Source organism: Copadichromis virginalis, linkage group LG5, assembly GCF_057382275.1.
Source record: "Copadichromis virginalis isolate Kocher_CV1m ecotype Utaka linkage group LG5, C_Virginalis_male_GT1.1, whole genome shotgun sequence".
Lineage (NCBI taxonomy): Eukaryota > Metazoa > Chordata > Actinopteri > Cichliformes > Cichlidae > Copadichromis > Copadichromis virginalis.
In genome coordinates, this window is record NC_140622.1 from 19,263,252 (window position 1) to 19,286,164 (window position 22,913).

Genomic DNA, 22,913 nt, shown 5'->3' on the forward strand with positions numbered 1-22,913 from the left:
ATATCAAAAAATGAGCAACAAAAATGCCAGCGAAGATTTAAGTCGATGAGATAAGATAGGATGAGATGAGATGAGAGCCTTTATTAGTCCCAGAGTTAGCTTCAATGTGTGTGATTGTACTGCTGCTGAAAGAAACTCTACTTTTCATTATTAACTGATTATGATGCTACTATTATAATTTCAGCAGCCTTAATAAATCACAATATGTTTAGTAAATATCTTAAAACCACAAAGGCTTTAACATAACATACGGATGCCCATAGGTTTTACGGCTCGATCTTCTGTTTTTAATCGAGACAACAACAACTGTGACTCTGAGGTTTAAATGTAAGTGTGAGAAGAAAGCCGTTTGCTTGATCCCTGAGTCATGTTGTTGATGCTGACAGGTTCATGATTAAGAGACAAGACAAAATAGGACCTTCTACCTGAAGGTTGTGCATTGCGTTACTTCTAAAGTATGTTTTTGTCCTTCCGCATCTTGTATCTTCTCTGATGTCTTCCACCTAACTTATCATCAATATTTGGAGTTTTCCCTCCATTTCTCCTGCTGTTACTGTAGATAGCTTCCCTCCCTCAAAAACCTATCTTCTGTTTAACATTTTCTATATCTTTCTAATTTTTTTCCCCTTTAGAAACGATCCATCCTGTACATCCTTACTTTCTCACTCAAAGAGGACATGAAGTGAGGCAGAGAGAGAAAGCAGGAGCTGCTCACAAGGAGAGCGGAGAGAAAGAGCTAGAGACAGAGCAGATGCATTGGCAGGAGTAGAGCTGAGGCTTTTTTTTCCCTCCTTCCTGTCTCTCTTTGTGTGTGTGTGTGTGTGTGTGTGTGTGTGTGTGTGTGTGTGTGTGTGTGTGTGTGTGTGTGTGTGTGTGTGTGTGTGTCGGCACAGATAAAAAGAAAATGTGATGAAGGTGGGCAAGGACCACCACCGCCTCACAGCAAGCTGCTCATTCCCCAGCCTGATTGCCCGAGCCGTATCCAGCGTGGATGTGGTTGTGCGGCAGGCTAACGGCGCGTAAGCAGGGGGGCTCCATGGCTCTGTGGCAGTGAGAAGAGGAGGAAAGAAGGAGGGAAAAAAGGAGGAGGGGCTGTGGTGAGCTGGTGGGCTTCCTCTGCCTCACAGACACATTTTATTGACTTGCTAATTGGATGAGGCACTCGGAGGAGAGGATGCAGTGACCGAGAGGAGCTGCTCTCCAGAGGAGGCATACATGCAGAAGAAAGCATTGCTTGGGTTGTGGAAATCGGGCTACTTTATCCCTCTTTCTTTTTTTCTTTTTTCTTTTTTTTTTTTTTTAGCTTTTCTCGAGACATAACAACAGATGTTTTTTCAGCATCTCTCAGTGACCCTCGCACTGTGCATACATAATTTTATGCATGACATTGTCGATCGGAGGCTCCAGCTGCCAGACGCTTCGTGACAAGTGAATGATTTCCATTTTGTTGTTCCCCTTTCACCTGTTTTCATCTTCAGTTGGAGCTCTTTTCTGTCAGCCTTGTTTGATGTGCCATTTGATATGAATGGTAATCCGGCGGCAGGATGATTTCTTCGTCAGATCAAATGTGCACGAAGCCGTGAATGGATACTCTTCAGTGGGGAGAGAAAAAAAAGAAGGTATGATATGAGCAAAAGCCGAGACAAATATTGTAGTAGGGTGGCATTATACAGCTAGTATTAATATTAGCCCTATTCAAGAAATGGATCAGTCATGAATGTATAGACTGTTGCATAATTCCAGGCTGAAATCTGAGGCAGGGACACCTACTCTGTGGAAAGATATACCTTATTTAGATCCATCCATGTGTCTCTGTGTCAGATTTGCTCTGAATAAATGAATTTAAGAAGGAAAGCAAGGCAGAGAGGGAGAAGGATTATGAATGAATCAGTGGTAGAGACCAGTAGTAGTGGTGTGCATTGAAGAGGATTAATGGAGGCATTTTTAAAAAAAAACAGTCTAGACTTGTTTCACCAGTGGGTCAGCCTTCTGAATATATTCCATAAATTTGCAATTCAAGTGTTCCTCTATTTTTTATTACTGACTTCCTGTTTTTATTAAGGTTTTAAGAGCAAACTTGGACTACTGTCAAGTGCATTAGCCCGACATCAGCCAAAATCTGCCACACATCATTTGATCAGATCTGTATTTGATTTTGTTTTTTCTTCTGGTCTTCAGTCTCATCCTGGTTGCCATGACCGAGGTGTGCAGGTCTTTTGAGGTCAGAGAGCAGGTGTCATTGCACTGAGGTCTGCTGTCCCAATGAGCAAAGCGGCCAACCCACAGAGACGCACCACCTACCTCATATCCCTCACTCTGGTGAAGGTTGAGGCTTTGCCAGAGGATGTAGCAGGAAGCCAGACGGAGGCTCTTCCAGAGGGGGAAGGGAGCCCTAAGAAGGAGGAAGAGGAGGAGAAGGAGGAGCTGAACATTACTCCTGACAGGGAGGAAGAACCTGTGTGTTTGGAAGTGGCAGAAAAAGAAAACACAGAAGTAAAAGAGGAAGTGGAACAGGTGCGGGTCAAGTATGGCAGCCCTAGTGAGAACAGAGGGAAGCCTGAGAGGAGGGATGGACACCAAAAAGACACTGTATCGGTTGGTAAGAGCAAAGACGCTTCTTTTGAACACCCACCTGTCAAGCAAATGGTTAAAGTATACGGAGGAACTACCACAGAGGGAACTGCGCGCAGAGAGGGACCTCGCTCAGATGCCTTGCGCCCTAAGACTGAGCTCTACCGGGAGCCCCCCATGCTCTTCTTAAAGGGTGAAAATGGAGCGGACTTGAGCGGTCGTTCACGTTGCAGCCTCCCCTTTTCTGTCCCATCACAGGTCAGCCCACGTCCTGAAGTCTTGATGAGATCCCACGCAGGAGGTAACTCTGCATGGAGGGAGTTCAGAGAGACCAACACAACAACCTTGTATCACTCTGCAAAGACTTTGGACAGAAGGGATAACCGCTTTGGGGACCAGTCCCCCTTAACAGCAGCTACAACCATGGGGCCTTATAGGGCGTCCTGGGCCGACAGCGATGGCAGGGGGGCGCTCATCCGTCCCGGAGCTCCCGTCAGTGGAGGATATTCAGGCATAATGACCCGGGACAGCCCTCAGGGGGAGAGATTTAAGACAGTTTCCGTTTCCTTATCCGCTACCGACATGTCCAGGGCTCAGAGAAAGCCCACAAGTCGTACCCTGGACAACAGCGACCTACATTGCCTCTCCGAGGACCTGAAGAAGGGAAAGGAGGGACAGGGAGGAACAATCCACCGTGCTCCTCCTCCTCCCCCTCGTGATCGTAAGATGCTCAAGTTCATTAGTGGGATTTTTACCAAAAGTGCAGGCGTGCCAGCCGGCGTCAACACTCCACCTCCGCTGTATCCACCTGTGGAGAGAGGTTCGAGTGAGGAGGAAGGTAAGGCAACCTCATGAATCTACTATCTCTTCATACAAATGCAAATGAAGGCTGTAAACCAGGGGTGTCAAACCTCAAATACACAATGGGCCAAAATTCAAAACTGAAACAAAGTCGCGGGCTAACGTTAATATATATTGAAATATATTTATTCCTCCAGATATAAGAATGAATCTTTTCTTATGGACTCAAACACGTTTGCTGAAAAACTGAATATGGAACAAGCAAAGCTTAATACTAAACAATATATATATTAGCTGTATAATACCAGTAGGCCAGCTCTAATAGTAATTTGGTATGGCTTCGCAGGCCAAATGTAATTAGTCTGCAGGCCAAATCTGGCCCGCGGGCCAGAGTTTGACACCTATGCTGTAAACAGTAGCACACCAGCACCCCTTTATTTGACAGTCTCACTCTTCTGGACTCTTTTGACAGACCCAGACCTAAATTAACACGTGCTTAAGAATCAGAGTTTGTTGTACATGGCGAACAATATGAATGAGATCTCTGGTGTAAAAGTGGCAACAACAAAAAAATCATTTCAGATATATTTTGTTTCACCCAACAGCAGTCCCTTGGGAGGAAAAAAATTAGCCAATTAAGATGATTAGTTTATTCTGTGTAATTAAGTAGGGTCCCGTATTTATTACCCATGTATATTGCCTTCTCTGGAGTTTGTGTGGAGCTAAACCCCTCAAAAAAACAAAACCGCCCCCTCTTAGTTATGCTCGAATGCGCTCGCTTATTTATTCACACGTTTAATTTATGTGAAGCACTTGGTGAAAGTTCCACGCAGACACAAGTATAGTGGAAAAAAATGCATTATCATTACTTTAGTTTGGCTTAACGATTTGTGTGAAACATCTTCTGTAATTGTTTCCTTTGCATGTTTCTCTGGGGAAATAGAAGACTTGTGTAAATAAAATAAAAAATAAAAAAAGCTAACATGAACATGTGGTACCTTTACAAGTGAGCTTTGTCACTATTGTTGTATTGCATGGTAGGTAACACCCGAAGGGCTAGAAATGTTCCAGTTACTTAAAGCTAATAGGTAACTTTTCCTATTTAGTGAGATCAGATGAAACAATTCCACTTATTCGTGGGCTCTTGGTGTATTTGAGATTAGTTTTAGGGTGGAATAATAATAAATATGTAGTCATAAACATATGAGGTGATCATGGGAGATAAGATTAGAAATGAGTGCATCAGAGGGGCAGCTCAGGTTGAGCAGTTTGGAGACAAAGTTAGAGAGGAAGGCTGAGATGGTTTTGACATGTGCAGAGGAGGGATAGTGGATAGTGCACTGCACAAAGGATGTTGAATACGGAGCTGCTAGGAGCATGAGGAAAAGAATAAGATCACAGAGAAGATTCGTGGATGCAGTGAAGGGAGGACATGCATAGGGTTGGTGTGACAGAGGAGGATGCTAGGGGTACGGAGATGAAGCAGATTATTCGCTGTGGCGACCTCTAAAGGGAGTAGCTAGAAGAAGAAGAAGAAGAAGAAGAAGAAGAAGAAGAAGAAGAAGCAGCAATCATAATAACATCTGAGGAAATAGCATACCTTTGAGAATTTATAAGAATTACAACGAAAAGCAAATAATGATGTTTTTGTATCTGGACATAGAAAATAAATACCTGAGTGTTTTTCTATGGATGAAGAGTATTTGTTTTTAAGGTTAAGTGGTATATGTCCTTTCAATATTCAATTACTCTTTCACGGCACAAGTGGGAAAAACACAGCTACAGTAATGAACATTATGCAACATTATGCACTCCACACTGTATATAAATGCCACTTGTTTTGCACATATTCAACTCTGTATATTTTATATATTTTATTATTATTATTATTTTTTTTTTTTTTTTTACTATTTAATTTGTAAAAATGTGTATACACACACACACACACACACACACACACACGTAGGAAAATATTTAGTATACACATCCAGAAATGCATACACTATTATATATTGTACATATATTTATTAGTTTCAGGTTGGCCATTCTTGTATTTTGCTCGTTTGTGTTGTTGTGTTTGCACATCTCTGTTGCTTGTGGGGCTCGCACACAAGAATTTCACTCGCATGTGCTGTGCCAGTGTGCCTGCACATGTGATGTGACAATAAAAGTGATTTGATTTGATTTGATTTGATTTGAATTTGTGCTGCTAATAGAAAACTTGCTGTCCAAAAACTGGTAAAAATGAACAATTTTGATAGTTATTGCAACCATTTCACATTTTTATTCGCTGTTCTCTTTGTGTTTAGCGGTTTTGGACCTTAGAAGCAATTTAAATATATCACCTTGTTTTATTGACCAATCATCTATTTAAGATGGTAATAGATGATGAAAACAAGCTTGTTGGTAATCATTAGATTTGCAGTGTAAAAAGTAAATGTCAAGTTAATATCTTAGTTAAAAATAGAAGCTGGATCTGATGTAGGCCTGCAGGATATCTGATGGAGAGGTGATTAGAATATCAGGTCACTGTGAATTTATAAACCTATGGCAAGAGGGGGGAAATTACAGCAAACTTTCTTAGAGAAGGGGAAGAGATTCAAAGAGATTTTTAAAGTAAGAGTGTTTCAAATGTGTACAAGCTGTTCCTCTTTGGTAAAGCTGAGGCCATCACAGCAGTAAATAGCAAAGATGGGGTTTTTTCATGTGAAAATGCTGTCATGTGTCTTGAGTGCTTTGACTCTATGTTTGGGATATCAAACAAACAGAAATGTGTTCAGTGTTCATGATGCAACTCTATCAATTTTTCATTTTTTTTCTTTCTTTAAAAAAAATCTTTGACAGGGTGTGTAGGATTTGGAGTAAGCCCTGAATAATTTGTCGGGAGTAAGTGGGACATGAATAATTAAGGTTTGGGATACACAGAGCTGTGTTCATCGGTGGAGCGAGGGGAGCGGGTCCCCGCCACTTCCTGCTCTGTGCGTGGAGTTAATCAGCCTTCAAATGCAGTCCATTCATTTGTCAGCGTTATGTTGTGTCATGATGAGTCTGTAATTGCAGCTTAAAATGTCAGCGTTCTGCTGGCGGACAAACTCGGTGATTTTGATGCAGAAAATATTGGCCAACACCGGCAGAATGTGAGATGCGCGCAGTTTCGTGTTTTCAGGTGGACATCACGTCTCCATGCCTCTCACACACGTCGCTGTATCCATGAGAGACCGTTTATCGTATAGAGACCCAGGCTTGGATGGAGGCTTCTGGAAAATGGAGTTGCCATGGCAACAGCAAGCCGCGAGAGGTGCTATTTGGTCTGTGGTGTGACGCTCTTGATGGAGGGGAGTGTGGGTGCAGGTGGGGGGGATTGCCCAAAGATGGGGACGAGGGAGAGTGGAGTCGGTTTAAAGTTAGTATCTGTGTCCCCGTGGAACCAGGACGACGCTGCAGCTCGCTCCACCCAGCTCAGCGTGACCTGCCAGCTTCAGAGAGTGCGCGCGCGTGTGTGCAAGAAATGTCTGTGTCATTGTCTCTGGTGAGACAGTTTCCTCATCACTGTACATCTGTAAGCACTATCGCATTGTTTTTGCCCCCGCTGATGGGGATTTGTGTTGTTCCTTCAGCTTCATATTTGCACATGTAGGACACATGTGCAAATATGAAGCTGAGCTCTACCGGGAGCCCCCCATGCTCTTCTTAAAGGGTGAAAATGGAGCGGACTTGAGCGGTCGTTCACGTTGCAGCCTCCCCTTTTCTGTCCCATCACAGGTCAGCCCACGTCCTGAAGTCTTGATGAGATCCCACGCAGGAGGTAACTCTGCATGGAGGGAGTTCAGAGAGACCAACACAACAACCTTGTATCACTCTGCAAAGACTTTGCAGAGTGATACAAGTGATACTGTCTGCCCCTCTTTTTCTCTCTTTTTCAATGTCCATTCACCGACATCTTTCTGTCAAAGATAAAACAAAGGAAAATTCAGCCATAAAACCAGATCCAGAGCCTGTTCGCTACAAAGATATGCTTTATTTATAATGCAGTGCATAAAGGCATTTAAAGGGTAAAAGAAAAGCTGCAGATAATAATAAAATTGTAAATGAATTAAAGTTTTTAAAAATCTCTTTGTTTTAAAGAATTCTTTTGGCTGCCAATTCCTCAGCCCATGGGGATATATATATATGTATATATGTATATATGTGTATATAGATAGATAGATAGATAGATAGATAGATAGATAGATAGATAGATAGATAGATAGATAGATAGATAGATAGATAGATAGATAGATAGATAGATAGATAGATAGATAGATAGATAGATAGATAGATAGATAGATAGATAGATAGATAGATAGATAGATCTCACTGGTATAAAGCCTGAAACTAGTTGAGGTTATTATATAATATTCCTGCTGAATCTTGCATTTCTTTCAAGACAAATGTTGCAGCTCAGATTAAGTGACTTGTGATTTATACTTCTGTAGAGTCTGGAAAAGAAATATATCCATGACCTCAGAATTAAATTAAAGGCTGAGCTACAGAGGAACAAAAATAAGAATAAGAATACATTTTAACAGTTGCCTTGGTACTCTGCCTCCCACACTAATACTGCTGTCTGTGCTGCTGGTAAAGAGTTTTTATCATGTAATTTGTCCACTCTACAAAATATTATTTCAGCCTGTGACTGTAGGTTACACTGAGTGATAGAATTACACAGTACAGGATTTGGTATTATGATGACAGTTAACCAATGTACTAGGTACATTTGGCCATACTCTCGCCATCATTTATCACCGTGACAGTTTTTAATAATTCTCAGTCATCATAGTTGACTGAGAATTAATGTTCATAATGTTCTGGTGATGTTCATATCGCTAAGAGGCAGTGACAGGAAAGCAACACAAACAGCTGTTTTTGCAGGGTCTAGTCATTCCACAAAGTGTGGTTAATGTAGCAAATATATTGTTAAAAATGCAATGAAAGAAGGTGTGTTGTGTATGAAAGTTTTTCACAGACAGTTCCTTCAGGAATGAAATATAGGATGGGAGGTAAATAGTGACTCAAATAGCCACTGTCATAACCGAGGTATGCAGAAGAGCATCTCAAATCTTGAAGCAGATGGGCTACAGCAGCAGAAGAACACACCCGGTGCCAATCCTGTCAGCTAAGAACAGGGAATTGAGATTATAATTCACAGTGGCTCATCAACATTTTGAACAAAAATAGATGCCTAGTAACTAAGTGAACACATTTTCTGTACAATAACAACGTTAACAGACGGAGGATTTAGTGCGCTCATCTCTAGAGTCCGACGTCTGCCGCAAGTTTAAAATGATGCTGATTATGAGTTAGCTATCATAAAGAGACATTTACTTTCTGTCTCCTCTCCTCCTCTAAACTGATTTCAACAAACTGTGTACACCCAGAGTCAGCCCTCAAGATTGTTTTCATACAAGGAAAATCTCCAGTGCAGTAAATCTGTGTGTTCCTTGAGTCCAGTGTTAGAGGATTACTCAACAAAACATTATTTCGCAGAATGCTGCATGAGCATACGTGTTTCTACAAATAATTCTGAAACACTGTGGCTTATATTTGACCCAAATCTTAACCCACTTTAGGTTATTTGACTTTCTTATGCAAACGATCTTCCATCACAAGCCTTTTGAATCAGGTTTCATCTTCTCGATACCACAGAGCACCGAGTGGCATACTCGGTCTTGTTTCAGTTGACACTGACTTCTATAAAATTCATGAAATGAGGGGAACTGCACAGGGAATAAAATGAATGATCTCACTCCAGCTGGCTCATATCTCTTTTCTTTTTCTTCTTTTAGTCTTCGAGGGTGAATAAAAGAATTAATGGCTCGTTAAGGTTGGTTTTGCCAGTTAACCACAGTAAGAGGGAGAAAAGAAGGTGGTTTAACAATGTTAGGGTAAAGTAAAGATACCTGCCATGCTGGCTAACTCGTATAGACTTGCCCATTTGTACACTTGATTTAATTTTCTGGGTGCTCACAGTTGGGGGAGTGACAGCCTCTTTGAGCTCAGAGGGTGGATGGGGGCGCTTGAACATTAATGCTGCTCACTGTGTTGGATCCACAGATAGTTAGGCCAAACCTGGCCAGCAATCACACTACTGCTAAGTGTTTTTGGGACATTGTGTGTGTTTTAGAAACTCAAGGTTTATTATTATAGTTTTCTGCTTTATCCTGACTCTGAACTGAATCCAGTGACTGTTTTAGACCGTAACAATGCTGGAGACACTTAAAGTCATATATTTTTTTTTTTTTTTTTATTTCAAATGAGGCTAACTAACTGTGGTTTTCACTCATCATCAAAAGCAACTTCATGGTTGCTAAGTCTGCTGTAAAATGTTACCAAGGGTTGAATTGTTGTGTTAAAGGGTTGAGTAGAGCTATTTTGCATAAAAATAGCAAGAATATGTTTAAATATAAATCTATATTTTAAGTCAAATTATTTATTTAGGGGGCAGTACAGTAATGCAGTGGTTAGCATCACCTCACAACAAGAAGGTCTTGGCTTTGAATCCATCGGCCAGCCGAGTGCTCCCTCTGCGTGGAGTCTAAATGTTTTCTCCGAAGACTCCGGCTTCCTCTCGCGATCCAGAATGTTAGGTTTACCAACGACTCTAAATTAGCCATGGGCGTGAATATGAGCGGTACTGGTTGCCTCCATGATCTCTCCATGATAACCGTGTGACATACTGCCAGCCTGTCCACGGTGTACCCTGCCTCTTGCCCGATGACAGCTAGGATAGGCTCCAGCCCCCATGCAACCCTGACTTGGGTAAGATAAAGGTCAGGGGTGGATGAATAATGTATTTATACTAAATCCTACCGAACTGACTCCAGATCAGCACATACACCCCTATAAAAACTATCAACTTAGAATATTGGGCCTGTTTTTAGGCTAGTTTTTATTAGTCACTGGGCTGCCTGCGTCTCACACAAACCCCTCAAAAATGAATGTGAGGAGCAATACCACCCAAAATAGCACATAGACTCAAAGCAGAGGAATACCCAAGTGCTTTATGTCCTATATCACGTTATATATATTTGTTTGTTTTTGTTCCTGTGTTTCAACTCAACTTTTCACCAATGAATCCCGTCTTCCTCTGTTTTTGCTCCGAACGTTTGCCCTCAGTTGTATGCACCAGCAGTCAAGAATGGACGATGAGCCAAACTGTGCAAGAGCTACATCTGGTAAGCAGGAGACTATAGTTTTTACAAATCAGTTTGTGGATTTAATATTGAATTTATCATTTCTCTCTCTGTCTCTGCTCTTCAGGGTGTTTTGGGTGGTCTGTGCAGTGGGAAGTCTGCTCTGGTCCACAGACATTTAACTGGAAGTTACCTCCCACTGGAGAACTCAGAAGGTTGGTTTAACATCTCCACCCATTAAGAGCAGAGCTTTGTGAATTCAGTTCAGATTGATTTGGTTTAACTTATATAGTTGACAACAACAGTCATCTCAACTCTAAAATGTAAGGTAAAGGCTGAACACTATTAAAGTCAGATCTCCGACAAGCGACACCTGAGTCTCCTCCAGCAGATGGATGCTGGCTGTTTCTGATTTAGATGATCCAGGATCATTCTTTTAATCACTTTAATCACAATTTTAGTGCTGTAAATATCAAATGAGTTATTATGTAAAAGCTTTAAAAACATTTGTTTGTTCCAATATTTGCCAGGACGCCAGTATATTAAGGATGTGCTAGTTGATGGTCAGAGCCATCTGCTGATAATCAGAGAAGAGACAGAACTCCCGGATCCTCAGGTGGGTGGAGAATCGAGCTGAACTTGTTTGAGGGCTTATTTTTAATAAGAGTAAGTATTTCTTCCCTCTTGTACTTTTTGACTGCTATTATTTTTCCCTTTTGTTAGTTTGCAAGTTGGGTGGACGCAGTAATCTTGGTCTTCAGTTTGGAAAATGAGGCCAGCTTCCAGGAAGTTTACAAAATCTATCACCAGCTTGCAATCCATCGGCCCGTAACTGAGATCGCTTTCATAGTCGTCGGCACTCAGGGTAAGATGCTCACGCTCAGCATCTGTGCTTCCTTTATAATGAACTCTCGTTGTAGTTGGGTGATTTTTGCTTATTCCAGATAAGATCAGCAGCACCAACCCCAGAGTGATAGATGATGCCAGGGCCAGACAGCTCTGCTCAGACGTGCGGCGCTGCACTTACTATGAAACCTGTGCGACGTACGGCCTCAATGTGAACAGAGTCTTCACGGATGGTATGTACGTCCGTCATATCCAGAACCATATGGTGTGTGGTGCTGTAGAGGATGGACAAATATGAATTTTATTGGGGACTAATGTTTCATTTTTTAAATTTAACTTCTGGGTTTGTTTGTTTTTTGCCACAGCTGCTCAGAAGATCATGGCAGCTAAGAAACAAGCTGCCCTACTGGCTTCTTGTAAATCTCTTCCCAATTCTCCCAGCCACTCTGGAGGCTCCACCCCAGTCTCCGGTGTCTTTCCAGGACAGGTAAAACCAGCACCTTACCTGTTGTCCATAAGAAGCAGCTTTTGTTACTCTATTTTCTGTATTTCATTTTGCTGTCAGGCTATTTTTAAAGTGTGCATGCTGTTGTATCAGGCTTAGCTATTTGCTCCTTCTGCTCAATTATCACTTCATCTCCTCCGTCCTCCTCCTGTTCCTGTTTTTTTCCCTCTCTCTCCCTCTCTTTAGGCGAGTAACGGTGGGCAGAGCAGCGACTACTCGTCCTCACTTCCCTCCACTCCTGTGATCAGTCACAAAGAGATTGGCAGAACACTGAGAGGGGAGAAGCAGGACGGTACTACACCTGTCTTGGTCCGTAGCGTCCGAAGACGCACCACGAGATTTGCGGTAAACTTTACTCAGTGCAAGCTCCAATCATGCTTAGAGACCCTTTTGCATTTTTACTGTCAATCTTCTTTCCTCCACTTTTTTTCTTACTCCAAGCCAACCCTTCGGTAGGTTTCCATGTTTAGAAAATGAGCTGTAAACACTTGGCAGGACAAACCAAACCCAATGCAGGAACATACTTGTGGTCTTAAGTTATATAATACAGACAGCTAATTAAGCTGAAGTGACCCTACATTAACTACAGCGTGCTAAATTATCAGCTAACTGTAGGCACAAGCTGCGTCCAGTGATGCAAAATAATTCCAGTAAAATTGTTTTCCTCATCAAAGCTGAAGCACTGACTTCTTCGTTTTTCTGTTTGTGGAATTAAGAAATTCAGGTAACTATGCAGCAAATTATTACTTGACATCGGCTCGGTCACATTGAAAAAGCTTAGTGGTTCAAAATATAATTTTGATGATGCTGAAAGTTTGTTGCATGCTTTAGATAAGTACTGGGCAAAAGTCTTGAGCCATTCCTCATTTCCTTATATTTTGCTTCCAAGTACCGGTAGCCAGGATTTGTAGCAGTTGCTTTGAGTAATAGTTCTCCAGGGTTTCTGAAGTTTTTCTCAAGGGATTTTCAGAGAAATGTGTTTTTTGTTTGTTTTTTGACACTTTCTTAGTACATATTTTAAACTTATCTTTAGCCACTTTGTTACTAACAAGCTGTTTCAAAAAAGTAATGATCCCAAACACACAATGGATCACCATCATTCAGAGCCCGGACCTGAACATTATTAAAGTAGTGTGAGCTCAAACTGACAGACAACAAAACAAAAGGCAGCCAACATCCAACGGGGAGCTTTTAATGTCCGTCAAGAAGCCTGGAGAACTATTCCTGAAGACTACTTATAGAAATTAGAAGAAAACTTGCCTAAGAGAGTTTAAACTGTGCTAAAGAATACATATCATGCCATACCATATTTCCATTTATGTTTGTATATCACTGCATCTTTTTCTCATTTTCCACCCTTTATTTTGAAATATAGAGACATGAGGGATGGCTGAACACTTTTCCACATCATTGCAATAATATAGAGCAGAGTAATATAGAGATAGGTGGGGCTAACAGTCATAGACAATACACTGGCAGAGACATGTTGTCATGTTCCTGGGTCTGTTGACCCAGCGTTTTAAGTTTTAGTTTATTTGGATGTTGTTTATGTTTAAGTTCATTAGATTAGCGAAGTTCATTTGGTTATTAGACTCCTTGTGTTTTCTTCCCCTGTATTTAAGTTTCCCTCACCCTTTGTGTTTCATGCTGCGTGTCTTATGTTATCAAGTTTGTATTATCATGTCTGTCTCATGTTTCCTGTTTTATTTTGAAGGAGTCGTGTGTTCTTTGTTCATTGTATGTTTCAATATATGTTTCACTTCCCCTGTCCTGTCATTAGGCTCATGTCAGTCAGCTGTTCCTCCATGTGTTCACACTTCCCCTAATCACCTCCTGTGTATTTAAGTCCTCTGTTTTCAGTGTCTCATTGTCAGGTCGTCTGTTGTCCACGCCATGCTTCCCATCCCATCCCATCCCATCCCATCCCATCCCATCCCATCCCATCCCATCCCATGCCATGCCATGCCATGCCATGCCATGCTTCCAAGTTTCATGTCTAGGTTTTTCTTGTTGTTTGTTTAGTTCTCCCAGTTTAGGTTAATGTTAGTTTTACTTTAGTTTGCCTTGCCCTTTGTTTGTACCTTTTTTACCAGCCATATTAAATGACTTGCTTTTTGTTAACATTCAAGTTTTGTTCCCTGTTCCTTGGAGTCTGCATTTTGGGTCCACTCTTCACAATATATACAGTCTGCCTCCACCAGACTCTGACACATGTACTGTAATATCCATTACAAACATTGCATATTTGTAATGTCTATTATGTCTATAATGTAATTATAATATTATATTCACTTGGGGTTTTGTTGAATGCTGTGAAAATTCAGCCTTATGGGAAAAACAATCTGAAATGTCATTAAAAACCTGCATTAACAAATATTTGCATCACCTTGGAGACCTACTCATCTGGCTGACTCAACATTTGAATCTAATAATTAATGCTTATGTTTAATCACATGGATCATACTGGCTTTTAAGCTGCTAAATGCACCACATATATAGAAATCCTTCACTCATTTTGTCAGTGTTTTTTTACACTGGGCAGGCAGTTTATTCAGAGGATTATCAGAACAGCAGCCTCCTGTGTCTGGGGCTGAAGTTGATTATAGTGAACCAGAAGAGTAAAGCTGTGGGTCAGAAAAGCTAAACAGTGGTCTTACAGACGCCATACAGATGAGGAAAACTACAGAATTAGGGTGGTAATTCTCTCTGCGTTTATTGCTATAAGTGACCAGAGCTGTAAGCATTTGATTAGACACTTGCATAAAAATACAGATTAATGCAGCTTCATGTAAAGCTACAGACAATTATTCTGAACCAGTTGCTATAAATACACACTTATAAGCCAGCTTTTACAGCCAGCAGAAACTTTCCAGCAGAAGCTCTGGGAAATATAAATTAAAATCAGCAGTAAGCTGCCCATTCCTGCCTGATGCAGTTATTGTCCATCCTTCCCTTCCTTTAGGGCCGGAGAGGCAGCGACTCAAACAGAAGGAGCGCAGACTTTAAGGGCGATCTGGGCAGCGGGCGCTCCATTCCCATCAAACAGGTAGGGCACCGATTTGCACTTGATACAGAAACAAATATGATGTATCAGATGACCCTCAGCAGAGGACATCTCACCAGCAGTCACTTCAGACGTGTGAAGCCAATTTCATCGTGTGGCGTGATGAAGTGCTGTGAGCTCCCATTCTGCCCTGATGAATAGTTAGTGGGTGTTTTTGGCAGCCAGCTTTCATTATGCTGCCGTAATATGTGAAATGAACACTTGAGACATTAGCAATAAATTGACAGTCTTCTGTGTTGTCGCCTCTGTAAGGGCATCTTGCTGAAGCGCAGTGGGAACTCGCTCAACAAAGAGTGGAAGAAGAAGTATGTGACATTGTCCAATGATGGCATACTGTCCTATCACTCCAGTGTCAATGTGAGTCGGCGTGTTAACAGAGCGCTCCAGAGCATTATGCTGCTGAAAGCACGACTGATGTTTGATGGTAATGGCTGATGTCTGGTTTGGCAGGACTACATGCTGAATGCCCCCGGGAAAGAGATGGACCTGCTGCGAGTGACAGTGAAGGTGCCGGGAAAGCGGCCGCCTCGCGCCATCCCTGCCTGCGCCCCCCCAGCTGGGCTTAACGGACGGGTCAAAGACGTTCAAGGAGCTGAGGGTAAAGATGTTCTCTATGGTACACAAAAGAGGGAAAAATCTTTAGACGTCTCACAATAGCTAAACCTTATATACCGTATATTTAAATAAACCTCGTGTAAATTAATTATGTCATCTAAAGTTACTGTGATATTGAACAGATTTTGGTCTGGCTAATCTAAGAAGCTCAAGATTTTAAATCTCCATGCTGGTACTTTTCTCTGTGGAGCTGATAAGATGAAATATTTTACCTGATGACCTTTTTCTATTAGAGACAGTGATAAAAAAAAAAATGTAGATATGTAGAAAAGAAGGCTGCAGAACTGCTTTGTACGTATTGTTCTTGGTATTTTAAGACGGTTGTAAATGGAGGGGTCAAGCATTTGTGCAAACGGGGGGAAATTGCAGCAGGCTGTGAAACCTCTGCAAGACTACAAAACAGCATCATAAGGAATTTTGCAAGTGCTTTAAGAGTGTGTGGGGAAACTAAATCAGTAATGCATGCAAGTGTCAGAAAGCGTCACTGTTTGTTTTCACATTTAGTGTTTGACTAAATTGCTTTATTATTAAGTATGTGGTTGTTTATATGGTTGCTACTCTTCCTGTAGTCCCAATGAGTGCAAGCAGTCTCCTGCAAGTTGAGGAGATGGAGGGGCTGGGTGGTGCCCTGTTCCTGAGGGGTAACAGAGGTGTGCAGCGATGTCCTTCCACACTATCTAACCACGCTCAAAGCATTGGTGAGTATGGGACTAAAAACATGTAAGACAGTGAAATTTCTGAAATGTAACCAAAACAAAATGTTATTAAAAATGTTTCAAAACTACGAAGACAGCGTGGCTGTGATCTTTGAGCCCTCACTGCATGGGTTCAGCAACACTTCACAGCACACTGTCATTAACGTCGCCTCCACAAATGCAAGAAAAATCTTTACTTTGCAGAGAAAGAAAAACATTCTTTAAAAAAATTAGGAAGGCTGTCACCTTTTCAGGCCACAAGCTCATTTAGGCTAGACTGAGAAAAAGTAGGAAACTATTCTGTGGACCATCCAGTCACAATTTGAAATTATTTTTGGGTGGCATGGTTACCGCATCCTCCCAGCTACAGAGAAGAGGGACCATCCAGCTTGGTATCAGCATACAGTCCAGAAGCCAGCATCCATAAAGGCGTGGCACGATATTTGTGCATTTGGCCTGAAAGACGTACAAAGGGTTTGTTCCCATGCAGATGATGTCATTTTCGGGAAATGTCTTGCTTTTTTTTTCAGCATGACAAAACATTCCTCACCATCTGCAGCTGTGTGGCTCCACAGCAAAAGAGCTCAGGTGCCGCCTGCAGTATTGAAAGCGAATTTAACAATATGAAAAGAAAAACATGACAAATGAGGCCCTGAAATATTGAGCAGCTGAAATAGTATTTTGAGCTAGGATGGGAAAATATTTCTCTTTTAAAACAACAACAACATTTGTTTCACTTAGTTCTCATAAGCCCAGAGTTGATGCAACACAGTGGTAAACATGTCCCTGCACCAACCTTTTAAAAAGGTGTTGCTGATATCAAATTTAAAACGAGCACCTATTAAAAAAAAACAACATAGAAAAACCTTAAAATCTCTCAGTTTCAGCATTTGATTTTTTTTTTTTTACTATTTCCACCAATTTGTGAATGATTGCATTCTGTGTATAAGTCATACAGTGTCCTGCTTTTTCGGAAACAGGGTTGTAGTAATTTTACGTTTGTTATCCTGTCTGCTCGTTACAAGACTCTGCAGTTGAGGGCATCTCGAGCTCTTCCTCTACCAAAGACGTAGGTTCTGCCTCCCCTGTCACGGACAGAAAAAAGCATCGCAGAAAGAAGAGCATGAATCAGAAAGGAGATGCCACCGCCGGCCAAGCAGATGGTAAATGATTACAAGCTTCAAATATGTTTTCATAGGCACCGATCGGGATGTTTCTAATGATATTTGTAGCTTTACTACACATGACGAAGACTTTGTGTTTTTCGCTGATATTTTCTCTCTTCTCTTATGCAGCTAAGCGCAAAATGTGGAAACTCAAAAGCTTTGGTAGCTTAAGAAACGTAAGCAAGACAGGTAATATAAATCAGCTGCGCTGCCTCCACACATGCTAGGCTATCACATTAAGAGTCAAGCTTCTAATTTAAAATATTGACAATTAATCAATTAAATCCTGCAGATCAGCAGCATAAAACTAAACCTTGCTTATGCACAACTGTGATCCTGAAGTGATGTTAATAACCTACTGCTCAAATTTCTGCATCCAGAAATCATTAAAAAAAAAAAAAATCTGAGCTCTGTGTTATTGTCTTTCTTGTCTCAGACGAGGATAACTTTGACTTCCTCGTTGTGTCGAGCACTGGTCAGACGTGGCATTTTGAAGCACAAAGTGTGGAAGAGAGGGACTCCTGGGTCCAAGCCATCGAGAACCAGATCCTGGCCAGCCTGCAGCTGTGTGAAAGCAGCAAAAACAAGGCAAGAAACGACAGGAAAACATTCACTCTCTGACACACAGCAATCTAGTTTTTCATTCATTCATTTTATTGCCAGTGACAAATGGTAAATATTACAGACTTCCTGCAGATAAAAAGCTCCTTGAGAAAAAACAAGAACAGTGATTTTTTTTTTTAAAGATCCACCCTAAGTTGTTGTTTTTTTTCTTTCTGTTACTGTCAGTACAATGACTGCGGTCATTCATCACTTTTTTCTTTGCAGAAATAGATTTAAACAGGAGAGTTCATACAAGTTCATTTATTCTGGTTACTGTTTGCCTCTCACAGGCTCGAAGGAACAGCCAGAGTGATGCAGTGGCTCTGCAGGCGATACGCAATGCAAAGGGCAACAACTTCTGTGTGGACTGTGACGCTCCCAGTAAGTCATGCTTGCCTATTTCATCCCTAATTTGACTGCTCTGTTTGCTTTCACGTTTGGAAGTTTTAATCAGAGCCGAGACCTCTTTTGTTGTTGGTGTAAGAAGCTGCATAGAGCGAGGAGAAAATAATTTGCTGCGGACTTGAACTTCTTTGTGTTCGGACTCTAGAACAAATGTGGACAATCACCGTGGAAAATGGGTATGACCCTCCTCCATCTGACAGTCTGAAAATAGCTTTCCGTGCCTTAGAGCGTTCAAAGCGGGGTACTTTTAACTTTTAAATTGGTATTTAGCATATTTGAAAACAGTCATTCATCCGCATGCTATGAGATAAGACAATGGAGTGTGAATGCAAATATTTTTACTGTATGTGCCTTTGTGTGGTATTTTTCACATCCCACACGTACCACATTTTTCATATGATCTCTGTATTGTTTGAGGGCCAGATAAAGAATTTTGATGACTTATCAGATCTAAATTAAATTTAATGCTGAGGTTTTTTTTATGCTGATTTCTCAGACTCTTCTGTTGTGCACCATGGCCGATCGGGCGCATTTTAGTGGCACGCAGCCAAATGAAATTGGTAGACTGTCAGTTTCAAATGAAGTTAATTTGTTGTGTGCACGCTCCCTCTTCAAGATCCGACCTGGGCCAGTCTGAATCTGGGCGCTCTCATATGCATCGAGTGTTCCGGCATCCACAGAAACCTGGGGACTCACCTGTCACGGGTTCGCTCTCTGGCGCTGGATGATTTGCCACGAGAGCTGACGCTGGTTCTCAGTGCTATCGGCAACCACATGGTCAACAGTATATGGGAGGCACGCACAATGGGCCACCGTAAACCAGCACCCGATGCTACACGGTAAGGACAAATCATCTTTATATATATATATATATATACACAAGTTTTCTTTTTTTACAGTATGGACACATGAGCTGTGCAGCTCTTTCTCTGAGTCCACTGGAAAGTCCAGTGCTGTCATCTGTCAGCTGTAAATGCTGATGACTCACTTGTTTCTCTGTCCTTGTCTAGAGAGGAGCGGGAATCGTGGATAAGAGCCAAATACGAGCAGAAACTGTTTGTGGCGCCGTTGCCTCCTCCTACGAGCGAGGGCCCAGACATCACTCTATCTGGCCGTCTTCTGTTGGCAGTGATGGAGCACAATCTCCCCAAGCTGCTGCTACTTTTGGCCCACTGCACTAAGGAGGACATTAATGCCCCTCTCAGCCTGGCACGCTCCTCCCGGTCGCTCTTAGCTCTGCGGCTGCCCGCTTCCCCCCTGCACGCTGCCTGTCAGCAGGCTGATGTGGTGATGACGCAGCTTCTAATTTGGGTTTGTTTCCCTTTGTCTCTCTTTTTTTTATCTTACACTGGTCCAGCTACGAAGCAGGTATTCTCAAAAATATATAGGGATGTTGCTGCAGTGGAGGTACTTGGTTAGGTAATGATTATAAATTTCTTCATCACAGCAAACCATTTTGTAGAGCTGTGCAAAAATGGTAAAATTACCTCCTCTGAGTCGTTCACTCAGCAAAGAACAAAAGTGGTCTAAATAGATGACTCAGCAGACAACTGAAGGTGATCTAAATGTCTGAAAGGTACAAAAGCTCTCTTAATCGCACCTTTCTGACATCATTTAGGGCAATCCTGTTCAGGCTTAACTTTTTTCCTACACATTCTAAAACTTCCTTGAAGTGTGGAGGATGGGATTATTACATAATCTAATCCACTTTGCTTTCTTCTCTTTTCCCGCCTGCAGTATGGCTGCGATGTTCGGTATCGGGATACTCAAGGCCAGACAGCGTTGGCTCTGGCTCACAGCGCTGGCAGCCAAGAGTGTGTCGACATCTTGCTCCAGCACGGATGCCCGAACGAGCCGCCCCCATCCGTCGCCGCGACAGTCGGTTTCGCAGCGGCAGCCACATCCAGCTTCCCTGTTGCCATGACACCAAGCCTGACGGTTGCCACGACACTCAAGATCTCGCACAAGAGCGGCGGCACAAGCTTGAGTTACAGCACTTCCAGAAGAGCAGTGTCATAACCGAAATGTGGTGTGGCATAAAGCCTGTGCGTCGGAGTGTGTTAGAGTATATGTTTGTGTGTGTGAGTTTGTCACTTTACCCTCATAGTGTCATTGCGCGTCCACACAGGCCAGCGGGACTGATGGACATGTTGCCAGATGTTGCACTCGTAGAGCCAGATGAGGTTCTAAAAGGTGTCTGTGTGTGTATCAGGAGTGTAAACTGTGAATCACACAGCCACATGCAATCTGCTTGAACGATTTAACCAAAAAAAAAAGGCAAAGTCTTCTCATTACGCTTTACAAGTGACGGTAAGGTAAAAGGAATACGACATCCTCTGCCTCTGCATTCAGGTTTAAAGGAATGTATTTATCCTGTATGGAGGACTGAAAGTGCCAAAATAAAAATAAGCGCATAAATGACAAAATGTATATAGATGAAATACAATTAAAATTATATTAAAATTAATATAAGCAAAGGTTAATTTATAAAATGTGACAGGCTGATATAGCATCTTCAGTTCTTCAATGATCTCCCTAGGCAGTTTTTTCTGTTGTCAGACTGGCATTTATTAACCAATTGACAAAAAGCTGATCCCACTTTAACTGAGGCAATTGTAGAAATAAATACAAAATAAGGGAAATATACAGAAATAAATAGAAGGGGGATTAGGTTGCAAAGGGAAAAAATGTAAAATAAATAAAATTTAAATTTATTTATTTAAATGTATTCTTGCTTTTTTTTTATTTTGGCACTTATAGTCCTCCATAGTTATATCAGATTGTATGATTCACGTTTCAGAATGCAGTCAGTGTTCAACTTTATTCTCCACTCCATTAAAAATGGCCTCAAAGAAGCTTATCAGAGTATCTCCAGGCCAGACGTAAAGAGCTGCAATAAATTTTAAGATTTGAGGGGCATCTTGAATTTCTAGCGTTAAAGATCGCAACAGTTTTTCATTTGGACTGTGAATGTGTGTTTATGCTTAACACAGCTGCTAATTCAGCTCATAAACGATGTGTAAGCCGACATGAAAAAGGGAGGGCTGTTTTAGAGATAAACAGAGTACGTGTATAGAAAAGCATTGATAAAATACTATGATTCTAAAAAAAAAAAAAAAGCCTAATTTTCCAGAGTGTTATTGTATGATTTGTACAGTTGGTTATGTGTATAAAAATCCAAGGGTTACTCTGTTCAGAGATTTACTGTACAGCGCCCCGGCCCAGTTATTCTTTGATAACCGCCTGATTAACTCTTTGACATCCAAAACGGGAGGTTTTTATGTTACATTTGTATCGGTGTGTCTGACATAAATAATGTATAGGATGTATGCATTATGACTCCAGCAGTAGCTCATTATCAAGGCGAGTGTAAAACTAGATGTGCAAATGAACAAGTGAAATGCCTTGATTTTGGTCGAATGTAGAGAAAAAAAACAGATAAGTTAACTGTTTTAAAATACTAACATGTTTTTCCAGATAATGCAGTTTTTGGTGGACTGTCAGGGTGTTTTGTTTTTTATTCCTGCTGTGTCTAATAGAAAGGGAAAGTAGGGTTTGCCAGATGCAGATGTAGGCTCTCATCTACAAAACCTGGATTTTGAACGATTCGATATTTGTAAACATGCACCAGAGGAATGTTCCCCGATTTAATAGCTTTTTTTAACGGTATAAAAACATCTCTCCTGCGGTACTGTACGTATAAACTTGTGTTTATCTGAAGGCTCAGCTGACTATACATGTCTGTGATTTAAACATCTTCTTCCATTTGTATTCCATTTGTATTTTTTTACTCATGCAATGATTCACAGAGTATTCATTATTAATACACTAAGGCTACTGCCCAAGCTGTGGTGTTTTTGCTTAGAGTTGTGTGTGTGTGTGTGTGTGTGTGTGTGTGTGTGTGTGTGTGTGTGTGTGTGTGTGTGTGTGTGTGTGTGTGTGTGTGTTCAGATTTGGGTTATTGACTTATTTTGTCCCCTTATTAATAAACAGTATAATTTACACCTTGGAGTTTAGTAGCATTATAAACACTACTAAAATGTTGGGTTGCTTACAAATGTTTTAGTTTTTCGAAAAAAAAGACTTGTTTTTATCGAACAAAAACGTTAAACATATTAGAATTACACTGTAAATGAAAGTAAATAATCATATAAGCCCGAAAACACTTCTACATAGAGTCAGTGTCACTGTGGCCCTAATGCAGGTTTAGAAGATATAAATTTGGCTAGTCGAAAATCTGAGAATGGCCAAGGAAACGATAAAGATGGATAAGGAAAAGACACTGAGTAAAGGAATCTATGGCTTTTTCTTGTCAACTCTGCCCAGAAGGACAGCATTCTGGAGTCCCCCGCTATACTGCCGACACTGAGACTGATGCATGTAGGTACCATATAATGAAGCTGCCGGTTGAGGACCTTTGAGGCATCTGTTTTTCAGACTAGACTCTGATGTACTTCTCCTCTTGCTCAG

General features: G+C 41.3%; 1 protein-coding gene across 1 annotated transcript; it reads left to right on the forward strand.

The window, feature by feature from the left end:
• The first annotated feature begins 768 nt into the window (after window positions 1-768).
• LOC146709491 (arf-GAP with GTPase, ANK repeat and PH domain-containing protein 1-like) lies at window positions 769-22,288 on the forward strand. Its single transcript, XM_085456459.1, has 20 exons — window positions 769-1,619; window positions 2,179-3,409; window positions 10,528-10,586; window positions 10,672-10,759; window positions 11,075-11,160; window positions 11,268-11,409; window positions 11,489-11,623; window positions 11,756-11,877; window positions 12,082-12,240; window positions 14,858-14,941; window positions 15,212-15,316; window positions 15,410-15,557; window positions 16,144-16,272; window positions 17,295-17,432; window positions 17,565-17,624; window positions 17,872-18,023; window positions 18,329-18,419; window positions 19,060-19,282; window positions 19,454-19,754; window positions 20,181-22,288. Exons 2-20 carry the CDS (start codon window positions 2,263-2,265, stop codon window positions 20,460-20,462), a joined length of 3,651 nt encoding a protein of 1,216 aa, XP_085312585.1. The 5' UTR covers window positions 769-1,619; window positions 2,179-2,262; the 3' UTR covers window positions 20,463-22,288.
• Window positions 22,289-22,913: the final 625 nt, after the last annotated feature.